This window comes from Suncus etruscus, chromosome 5 (genome assembly GCF_024139225.1).
Source record: "Suncus etruscus isolate mSunEtr1 chromosome 5, mSunEtr1.pri.cur, whole genome shotgun sequence".
Taxonomy (NCBI): Eukaryota; Metazoa; Chordata; class Mammalia; order Eulipotyphla; family Soricidae; genus Suncus; species Suncus etruscus.
Window position 1 is genome coordinate 81957538 of NC_064852.1, and position 12210 is coordinate 81969747.

At 34.1% G+C, this 12210-nt stretch overlaps 1 protein-coding gene and 1 non-coding gene across 3 annotated transcripts in view; one reads left to right on the forward strand and one right to left on the reverse strand.

Annotated features, from left to right (window-relative positions):
• GRB14 (growth factor receptor bound protein 14) overlaps positions 1–12210 on the reverse strand; it is a 193046-nt gene that overhangs the window by 57900 nt on the left and 122936 nt on the right. For both annotated transcript variants that reach the window (XM_049773783.1, XM_049773784.1), the window contains one exon: positions 8891–9047. In XM_049773783.1, the coding sequence (XP_049629740.1) occupies positions 8891–9047 (157 nt within the window). The remainder of the gene's footprint in view (positions 1–8890; positions 9048–12210) is intronic.
• On the forward strand, positions 7840–7972 carry LOC126010156 (small nucleolar RNA SNORA51). The gene has a single exon (XR_007496289.1). It is a non-coding gene; the product is annotated as a small nucleolar RNA SNORA51 (small nucleolar RNA).

Below are 12210 nucleotides of genomic sequence, written 5' to 3' on the forward strand. Positions count from 1 at the left end.
GTTCATACAACTAGAATTTTGTTGTAACCTAATTGACATTTGAACTTTAACTGCAGTATTAATACTGAATATCCTGTGTCCATATCATTAATACACATGATGAAATATTTAATAACAATATTTTATATGAAGTTATCAGAGATGTCTAACAATTCTTAATTTTGTTACAAATTTTAAATATTCCTGATATTGTCACATTTTCCTGATATAACTATCACATATGTGCATTTATATCAAAATACTAAGATTAAAGTTTCCTTTCACACAGATGTCACACTGAAAATAATCTTTAAACTTTATAAATTTATTATATTTTGAGTGTCAAGTGCTTCTTCTGACTTTAATAATTTGTGTTTAAATGGACTGAAAGCCACAATAGTAGCATAGAATAGAATACTTTTGAAATGTCCCCAGATTATTCTGATCATTAAAGTGAACACTAACTCTCAACTTGTATCTATCCCACAAGTTGAAATGCTCTTATCGATAAGATCCAGGATCTCAGAAACCATCAACTTTCATCTATCCCATGTCACAATGTTCTTACCTATAAGACTAAGGATCTCAAGAGCACTACTCCTCATACATATAAAGAACATAATTCAAAGGGGTTACAAAGAGGAATGTTTTACTAGCAGGAATGAGTAAAGATCAATCCAGAAGGTGGACTGATGCCAACACAAAAGCATTTAACCTTCAAAGCTCAAATTCTGCATTCTGGTTTCTTAGAAATGTACTTTAAAAACCAATTCAGATTTATTGCTTTCTAAATCCAGCATCCCATTATTTTCTTTTTTCTCAGTGTGAATGTCAATTTCCCGTCCATACAACCCTATTAGCATAGGATCCTCAGCAACTCTCTGACTTTCCCATTATTGCTTCTGACTGACTGATTCCATTATGGGGACGTTGGCCTTTCAGCTCTTTCTAAATACAAGTTATCACAATCAAATCTTTTTTTTCTCTGTTCCTTCTACACAGAAGTATCTTCTGTTTAGATGAAGAAGTGATGTCATGATGACTTGTTTCAGGTACCTGGTTAAACCTCTAACTGGCATGTAACTCTTCCCAGATGCCTTTTTCAAGTAGAAATTCCATCCAGCACAACACTCTACTGTGCCTTTCCTCTGCCTTCCTTTACTCTCCAAGTCAGGAATAATAAATTGTAGTCATTCATTTTTCAATTTTCCATATTTGATAGAATGCAAACTCTTTACAGCAGTGTCTTGTATATTTTGCTTGAAAAATTGTATAAAAATTGTTTGTTTGCAAAATTGTACCCACAGGGTTGGTGAACTAAGTGAAAATAATTATTTGTTAAAGCATGTGAAAAAAGCATCAGGAAAGGCAGGAGATTTCTTAATAATTATATAATATATAAATTAAAAATTAAAACTAAAAATAGTCAGAGGCATTTCTAAGTTGATGCACCCAGATTCTAAGATAGTCCACAAAACTAAATATGGAGTAAGTTAGAAATTATATCAAGGGACAAGAAATGCAAAATGGAGCGCAAGGTAAGCCTTTTCAACCAGTGGTGTTGGGACAACTGGTTAACCACATGCAAAAAAGTGAACTCAGACCTCCATCTAACACTATGCGCAAAAGTCAAATCCAAATGAATTAAAGACAGTATATTAGACCCAAAACCATAAGGTATATAGAAGAACATTTAGGTAAAACACTCTATGGCACTGAGACAAAAGGCATCTTCAAGGAAGATACAGCACTGTCCAAACAAGTGGAAGTGGAGATAAATGGATGGGACTATATTAAGCTGAAAATCTTCAGCACCTCAAAGGAAATACTGACTAGGATACAAAAGCCACCCACAGAATTGGAGAAACTATTCACCCAATATCTATCAGATAAGGGGCTAATATCAAAGATATACAAGGTACTGATAGAACTTAACAAGAAAAAGATATCCAATTCCATCAAAAAATGGGGAGAAGAAATGAACAATTTCTCAAAGAATAAATACAACTGCCCAAAAGGCACATGAAAAAATGCTTTACATCATTAATCAGGAAGATGCAAATCAAAACAACAACAAGATACCATCTCACGCCACAGAGACTGGCACACATTACAAAGAACAAGAACAATCAGTGCTGGTGGGAATGTAGAAGAAAGGAACTTTCATTCACTACTAATGGGAAAGCTATCTAGTCCAGCCTTTATGGAAAACAAATGGAGATTCCTCAAAAAACTGGATTGAGCTCCCATATGATCCAGCTATATCACTACTAAGGATATAACCTAGGAACACAAAAATACGATACAAAGATCCCTTCCTCAGACCGATATTCATTGCAGTGCTATTTAAAATAGCCAGACTCTAGAAACAACCAAGATGTCCTTCAACAGATGAGTGGCTAAAGAAACAGTGGTACATATAAATAATGAAATATTATGCAGTCATCAGGAGAGATGAAGTCATAAAATTTTGCTACACATGGATGTATTTGAAATCTAGTATGCTGAGTGAAATAATTAAAGGGAGAAAGATAAGACACAGAATAGTCTCACTCATCTATGGGTTCTAAGAAGAATAAAAGACATTATTGTAATAATGTCCAAAGACAATTGAGATGAGGGCTGGAAGGACCAGCCCACAACATGAAGCTCACCACAAAGAGTGGTGAGTGCAGTTAGAAAAATAACTACACTGACAACTATCATGACAATGTCAATGAGTGAGAGAAGTAGAATACCTTCTCGAATACAGGTGGTGGTGGGAGGGGGCAGAGAAGGGAGATAGGGGACATGGTGATGGTAATGCTGCACCGGTGATGGGGGGAGGGTGTTCCTTTTATGACTAAAACCAAACTACAACCATGTTTGTAATCAAGGTGCTTAAATAAAAATACAAAAAAAAAAAAAAGAAATTATGTCAAGTAGAATAAATAATAAAATGTACTGCATTGTTAATTATAGATAATATCACTATTTGACATACAAAATTATTATTATTATTTTATTTTATTTTATTTATTTATTTATTTTTTTGCTTTTTGGGCCACCGCCTGCGACACTCAGGGTTTACTCCTGGCTATATGCTCAGAAATCACTCCTGGCTTAGGGAACCATATGGGACAATGGGGATCAAACCAAGGTCTGTCCTGGATCGGCCACATGCAAGGCAAACACCCTACAGTTAGCTGTGCTATTGTTCCAGTCCCACAAATCTCTTATTTTAAATGAGCTGAGTTATTTTTGTATTAAAACATTTGTAACAACCAAAGTCACTTCCTCTAGTTTCTATTCACTGAAAGCTCATGATTTTGATCAAAGGTGATCTAAAGCTTCTAAAAAAAAAAATAGAGAGCTCACAATTTAGTCAAAAAAAAAAAAAAAAAAAGCTCTGGAAAATGGTTTGATTAAGCTATCAACTAAACTTTGGTTCCTTACCAACAGCCTTCTGGGAAGATGTACAGCTCTGTGTGTCAGTGGTGTTCTAGTGAAAAAGGGCATCTGCCACTACATTGCCTCTTAACTTTATCTTTTTTATGTAGGAGCCACAGAATAAGCAGTGCTCTGGGGAGATGTAGTGTTGAGCAAACTTTGGTGCTCTGTAAATGTGAGGCATTTGCTGCACCATTTAAGCTATCTTCTCAAACAGTGTATCATCTGTGGGGAGCCTAGCTGATAAACCTAGAACATAAAGACACCTCAGTAATTCCTAATCTGGTCACCCACGTGACCAAAAGCGCCCATGCCTTGAGGACAAAGGAAATAGACAAATAAAGTAATTCAGAGCAGCCCGATATATCCAGCCAGAAAGAAAAATATAGAGCAACCTGCCTTTGTGTTATTAAGATTATAGCTGATGTTCTATTTATACTTGTTGAGTATAATTTATAGAACTCTGTTTGAATCTTATGCCTTTTAGTAAAACGTGCTCAGGTCTACCTCTTTGCCCCTCCCTATTACCTGCCCCAGTTTATGCTAATGAATGCTTGTAACTGTGATTGGTGTAAAACTTGTAACACCTCTGACGTGTTTCAGCTCTTAAAAGCTGATCCCCCAACAATAAACTTCCCTTTTTTGAACAGCATGCGTTGTCTTGAAGGCTTCTCTTACTAATCTCTCTAGTTCTTCTTTACAGGTCGGTTCTGCTCGAGTGAACCCACTAATAACTAGCAACCTTCATTTCCACACCCCCGCGGGTCGGGGGTCCCCCATGAAAGTTGCAATCATCTGCACCATTTAAGCTATCTTCTCAAACAGTGTGTCATCTTTAAAGGAAAAAACACTTTGTTCTAGTTCTTTCCATTTATTTTAATATGCAGATGGAAAATTACCTAATACTATTATTAGCCTGAATAGCTACTGCAAAATTATGTATTTACAAACTACATGCATAAAAAATTAAAACCACATTGGTTTCTATTTGATATAAGGAGCCACAGCTAGCACCTCTTAGTGATTATTCTATTAATAGAAGATGGTAAAAAAAAAAAAACATTGGCATGTGGAGAGTAGTATTGCTAGCAATGCATTCTACCATTTGAAGTTATAATCTCGAAAAAAAAGAAAATGACACAAGAAAGTTCTTGAAATCTATTTCTCATAAGCTTTAGTGGTTGGGTCTGTGCATGGCTGATGAAGCAATTTTCCAGAAATACTTATTTATCCAGAATGAAGAAATATACTTGTATTTCTGTTTGAAGCTTAAAATTTTAATTTAGTATGCAACTAAAATTAATTCTAAATTTCCCATTTAAGCCCATAGATAAAAATATTGTGCTTTTTATTCCTTAATATAGTTTGCAGTTTTCTCAGTGAAAACTTCTGTTTGACTTACAGAACAGAATTGTTGGTGAAATTTAAACTATTTGTAAGGAATAATCTGTGTAACTATAAGAAAGATAAAGTTATTAAGATTTTCGATCTTTTCAGCTGAGGAGGTCAGCATTTTCCTCAGGGTCATATGGTAGAGCTAGAATTGGGTTGGACTCAGGCAGAAACCCATGCTCTGCACCATGATACCATATTGTCATAGGCAAATGATTTTTAAGATCTGATATCCCAGGCATAATAACCAAACATCTGCAAAAAAAAAAAAAAAAAAAAAAAAGATTTTTCCCTAAAAGAAAAACTCACCAACATAAATAAGGTAACAAAATGATATGCTTTTGTACTTGTCAAAAACTACATTTCTATAAGTATATGTGAACAAAATAATTCAGAACATGAGCTATTGATTAAGAGTGAAAACCAAGTTTCTAGGAGATTATCATGTGTAAAAGTTGTTTCTCATCACAAATGAAAAAATATATATTGAGCTTTTTCTGGTATAGAAAAATGAGACAGCAAATTGACCATTTGATGATCATTAACCATCAAAGCATACCATAGAATTCATGTTTTCCTAGCAGGTGTAGCTGTCAAACTCGTCAACTACCAACTAGTTTTGAAGCAGGGAACTGATGGTGAAGGTAGGAGCTGGGGTTCAGATACAAGTATACTTCTCTTCCATGGGTTTTATTCTGTCCTCTGAGATACTGACATATAACAGGACAACCTTCTGATTGGGTGTTTATTAGTACATTCTGGGAATGGAGATAGTTTTCTACTACATCACAATCCAGTATCTTTTTAAAAGAAAACCTCAAAACAGGCCTTTTCTAAAAAACATTTGAAGCTGTTTTAATTCAATAGTTTTATTAATTTATTCAATAGTTTTAATAGTTTAAATTTCATATGACAAAGTGAAATTTATCATTTGAACTAAAACTGACTTTGGTTATTGTTCTGGAGTATAAGCTGGTTAGTTCAGTTTTTCACAAAACAGGAGATACTATGCACTAGCAGCCACTGGAGCTTTGAGGGAGGATGTAGTAGTCTCCAGTTCATTTGTGGCAGGCTTTATTTAATGAAGCTAAATCTGATCTGAGGGGTAGGGGTCTAGGGGCCTCTGATTTTCTTTTCTTGACAAATGGATTAGCAGATAAAATAAGTTTATAAGCCTCTAATTCATCAAACAAAAGGGAAATTACTATATTTGTAGCTACCTATGCAAGAAGGAATGAACCTCATGACAGGTCTATACTTTTTTAACGATTTTTCAAACAATTTGAAGGAACTTATTACAAATGACTTACCAAGTTCTTTGGCATAAAAAATAAAGCAGTTGACAAATGACTTCAGTTGGTTGCAGGTTAAATAATAGCTCCCAAAAATAGCTGCATATGAACCCATCCATGTATAATATCTTGGCCAAACCTAGAACTTTATTGATATGACTGAGTTAAAGTTTGTAAAATACTGTGATCAGTTTTGATGATTTGGATGAACCTCTAAAGTTCTTATAAGATTTGGGAAGAAGGAGACTAATAAAAGAGAGAAGGTAAGAGAGAAATGGGAAGAGTGAAACACAGAAGAGAAGGCAAAGTGATCACTGAAGAGTATAGAATTGAATTTAGACTAACTCAGTCATTGGAGACTAAGAAAAGCTATAAGAGCCAAGAAATTGATTTCCCCGATAGGCTCATGACATCCAAAATGATGTCGCATTTCAACCCAGTTATACTGGTTTTTGCTTTGCAATACTAACAGAATACATTTTTGTGTGCTTCAAAGCCACCAGTTCTGTGGTTATATGTTACAATAACATAAAACTAACAGAGTACAAATGACACTGCCATAACAAATTTCTACCTTCTTATTTATTTTCTATGGTAACATATTTTTAATACCAATCTCTATAAAAATAAGAAAGTCTATGACAGAATTGTTGTAGAATCTATAACATTCTAGAAGAGTAAAAAATTTGTATAACATATTGAAGTAACTGAAAAAAAATCCTATACTTTGCCAAAATTGTATTTCCAATTAACAAAATTTTATTGTATTTGACATCACGGACACCATGTTATGTGAGTCTTTATAAGTCTCTATATGTGTAATTAACACCATTTTGACCACCAAATTTTTATTTCCAAGAGAGAAGCTTCTCCCACCTATATTCCTCTCAACAAACCCTTTTTTCTTCTGTGGACACAAGCTTTCAAGTGTAGGAGTTAATTTTGTGATTTTCTATTATCTAATTTTAGTTATTCTTACTCTACATACAAGAAAAACTATTTGTTAATTGCTTTACTGCCTTATTTATTTCACTTAGCATACACTCAAAATCTATTTATTTTTGTCTTCAAAGTGATATTATCTAAAAATTGCTTTAATTATTTCTGGCAGGCTTGGGGGAGCATATGGGTTGGCCACTTGCAACTCAAGTGCCCTACTTGCTATCACTTTGGCCTCTATATTTGTGATTTTTTTTTAAAACTTAGAGTTCACAAAGGAGATGCAGTTTAATCCTCAATATTGATATGGCCCCTGGGCACCACAAGTGTGGACTTCTCCACCTTCATCTGCTAAGGAAACTATAAAGGAGTTCATTTTATATGAAAAAATTTAGGCTGTATATACCATAAAGAACCTGCACTCTGGATATTCCCATGCTTATGAGTCTACAACAAACTCATAAGTAGTTATAATAGCAATTGATTGTATTAAGTATATTATAAAATTTACCTTTTCAAAAAGATGGAGTCCAAGTTTTAGCTAAAAATTTCCACACACTCACCACAGGGATAGTTTAGTGCAGTCACAGAAATAATTATACTGAGTACTGTCATAACAAAATGTGACTGAATGAGGGAAGTAGAAAGCCTGTCTAGAGTACAGGCCAGTGTGGGGTGTATATATATATATATATATATATATATATATATATATATATATATATATATATGTATGTATAATCAAAAAAAGAAAAGATAAATATATATAAGAAAAGATATATATATAATAAAAAAAAAGAAAAGATAAGGCCTCCCAATGCTTACCACAGGCTGTGTTCTTTCCACTGACTGTATAGAAGAGGAAGTACAGTAAATGTTTCCCATATACACCTCAAACCAAGGCCCTTTGCCTGGTCTGTATTGTGAATGGGGGGACAAAAAAAATTTCCACAGGAAATTATTTAAACAAAAGATACTCAGTGTATATAATTTCTATGCTTTACTTTAAATATATTACAATTTTATCAGTCGTATCTCAATAAAACAAAACTTTAATTTTCCTTTTCAATTGATTATTTAATGAAAAAAAATAATTTTTTTTGGTTACTCCTGGCTGTCTGCTCAGAAATAGCTCCTGGTAAATTAATATTTTATTTTAAAATATTTACACACTTTCTAAGTAAATTCTAAAATTTTTACTATCTTATTTTTTAATTTTGTTTTGTTTAGTTTGGGGGCTATACCTAGAGATACTCAGAGCTTTACTTCTGGCTCTGAACTCAGGGGTTATTCCTAGTAGCCTTGGAGGACAATGTGTGGTGTCAACTTCAGATTGAACCCAGGTATATTGCATACAAAACAAGTAACTGGTTCACTGGACTGTTGCTCTGTAGCCTACTTTTTAAATTTTTATTTAGGCCCCATAGTTTATAAAGATGTTTGCAGTAAGGCTTCAGGTATACAATATTCTACCACCACATTTTCTATTCTTATGATCTGGAGTGATGGTCCACTAGGTAGAGCTCTTGTCTTGCATGTAGTCAACCCAGGTAGGATATTTGGTGACCCATATGGTCCCTGAATCTGCCAGGAAAAATTCGTGAGTGCAGAGCTATGAACCCCAAAGTAACCTCCTAGTATGGTCCAAAAACGAACCAAAAAAAAACTAAAAATAACTTTTCTTAATTCCATCTTCTGCTTTGTCTTATACAACCAATGACAAAATGAAAAATAAAAATTTATAATTTTCACCTATTTTTCAACACACTGTACAATAATGTGCAAATATTTCCACTGAGACATGACTGTAACTATAAAGGACACAAAAGCAATGTATGGCTGTAACTTTGTCAACTTACCTAGACCTATATAAACTAGGTGTTCAAAAAGGGTCCAGCTGTGGTCATCAATGTAATGATTCTTCAGGATTAACAACTGACAAACATCTCGGGCAGTGATATCACTGGGAACTTCTAATGCCCTGCTGGTTTCATCCTCACTGTATACTTTAATAACCTGTGCAAAGAGAAATAAGAAAATGAGTTAAAATACTTTAAAATACTTTGATATGCTATCATACTTATTGGTTAACTTAATTGTGAATTGCTTAAACAGTTTATTGTATATCTATTCTCATTATAAATTAGTTTCACAAAAACTTTTTATAAAGTGTCAATGTCACTTTGTCAAACAACTTTCACTCTCTTCTCTTCATTGTCTAAATAAAAGACATTCAATAACCAAATATTTCCCTATATCTCTGGTCTACTAAAATGCTGTTTCTCTCTAATCAAGTTTTACACTTTTCTGTTACATATTTAGATCCTGTAATACAAATAATGGTTGATTTACTTATACATGTAGAAAAAGTAATAAAATAAATAAAATCAGATTTGATGGAAAGAATTCCCTAATTCAATTACAGAAAGATTTGTCCAAAAATAGCTAGAAGTGTACTAATCCTTTTATATTTCTCATATATAATTAATTGTGACCACGGAATTGAGTTTTAGTCAATTAGAATTGCAAACACAGGCAATGCTGACTTCTAGGTCTAGGTCAAAAAGTCTTCTACCTATTTTTCTCCATTCCCTTAACCAATTCTCCCATTAAATGCAAAGAACTGTAAGAAAGGGCTCAACGAAGCACACCTGTGTGGAATTTTGATATAAAAAAGTAAACGTTTGGGGCCAGAGTGATAGCACAGAAGTAAGGCATTTTGCCTTGCATGCGGCCAACACAAGACGAACCCCGGTTCGAATGCTGGCATCCCATATGGTCCTCTAAGCATTCCAGGAGTGACTTGTGAGCACAAAGGCAGGAGTAACCCCTGAGCGCTGCTGGGTATGACCCAAAATCAAATAAAAAAATAATAAATGTTCATTGTGTTAACTTATTTTGAATTTACACTTATCTACCACAGTCCAAAGAGATCACTCTATGGATTTAGAGTTTCAAATATAATACACCCTTAAACATTTACCAAGTTGTGTTCTATATTAGAATTTTTATTTATAATATTCTATATTAAATATTTGCTATACTCAAGGTATATTATAATTAATTAATTGAATTATAGGATGATAAATGATATATGCACACAAAATGAATATTCTATGAAAATTCAATAACAAATACAGCTGTTACAAAAATGCGAACATTTTAACATTTTAGTAGTTCAAATGGGTACAAATTAAAATGCTTTATTTTGTTCTATAAACCATCTTCAAATTAATATTAAAATAAAATAGCTCCGATAAAATAATTGCTCTTACACCTAAAATAATATTTATATGTTAATATATATAAATATAAATTAACTACCTGGTACGCATATTGGAATGCATTTAGTAAAAGCATCAAAAGGTCAATTTCTTTCTTTGATTTAATCATTTCACTTAGGCAAACTATGTCAACAAATCTGTCCTATATGTAGAAAATTATCTTCAGTACAAATTTACCCAACAAAATACTCTTCACAGTCCTATTAACTTGAATATTCAACAATGAAAGCATAGAAACTGCAGTAATTACACAGAATGACTAAAACACTTAAAGAAAAATGTAGGAAAAAATATTACATGGACCTAAAAAGGTCACTTGAAAAAAATGATATAAGAACTTTTATGAAACCTTAAGTAAAATAAAATGACACCTGCATGTAACCAGTGGCATAGTATAAAATTTCTTGTTAGATTGAGACCTGTTGCCTAAGCCCCCACATAGGACTGATTTCTTTCCCCAAAAAGAACACTGCTCTCTTCCTCCCCATTAAGCCTGTGATTCTGATCTCTGACCATTCAGCTCCACTGTAGTATGTAGTTACTGCTGAAACTGGCTTAGACAATTCTTTAGATACTTAGGAACATTGCAAGACAAGAATCTTAAAATCATTTTTTTTTACATGGAATTCCTTACAATAAAGAAAGAAGCTAGCAAATGCTACAAATAGTTGTGTGTGTATGTATGTGGGTTTTTTGTTTGTTTGTTTGTTTGTTTTGTTTTTTGTTTTTTAAGAAAACTTTAGGAGGGACACAGTGATAGCACAGCAGAGAAGATATTTGCTTTGTACAAAGCTAACCCAGGTTCAATCTTTAGCATCCCATTAGGCTCCCCTGAATTCCTGAATGCAGATCCAGGAAAGCAGATCAGGGGTCACCCCTGACTGTGTTTGGGGGCCAACCCCAAACAAAGAGGAGGAGGAGGAGAAAGGGAGGGGGAGGAGGGGAGGCAGGAAAGGATGGGAGGGGGAAGGTGAAGGAAGAAAAAGGGAGGGGGAAAGAGGAAGTAGGGGAGAGAGAGGAAGGGGAGGGGAGGAAGAGAAAGAAGAGTAAGGGGAGGGGGAAGAGGAAGAGAGGAGGTAAAGGAAGAAAAAGAGGAGGAAGGGGAAAATATCAGAAGTTTTCCCAAGGAGTGGTTAACCCAGGACCAAGGTAGTTTTCTAAACCCATGGACAAACAGTGAATACCAAGGACCAACCAAGCAGAATGTCTCAATACTACATCCTGATCCTGACAATAATAAACTGCCCAAAACTAGCAAAGCTGAAAAGCCTCCTGGGCCACCCTGGTAGAGCAAGAGAGGAAGGGCATGCTGTCCCAGGAATCAAACTTGGGGCAGGCCTTGCACATTGCACCTTACATACTTTAATACAGATTAATCTATTAGTGCCCTATATCCTGCCAACAATCATAATGATTTCAGATAGAGGAAGATGATTAATAAGCAGTCAATCTACTTATCTTTTCACTAATCATAAACTGGACTTTCATCTCTTTGCTTTTTTTAAATTGAGCACATTTAGGATCAAGCTGTTATTATTCATAAAAGATACAATGTGGAGAAATAGAACCCATATAAAGTCATGTCAAAAGATGTAAAAATGCAGAGAATATCTTGAGGACATCACTTAGAACTCATCACCATATCAACAAGCCTTTGAATTTTCCCTGGTTTTATCAGTGTGTTTTATGAGGCTATGCTTTTCTAGTGGTGATAGCCAGTTACTTATCTCTTTTTCCTAGGTATGGCTACCCTCCATACTACTAGCAAACGAACTTTCTAATAGCCAATCCAATTAGATTCCTCTGGTACTAAATTTCTTCATTGGTTTCTCTCGTCTAATTCAAGTTGCTTATTGTGTATATTAATAGCCAACATACATTTTTTCCTGTGTTTT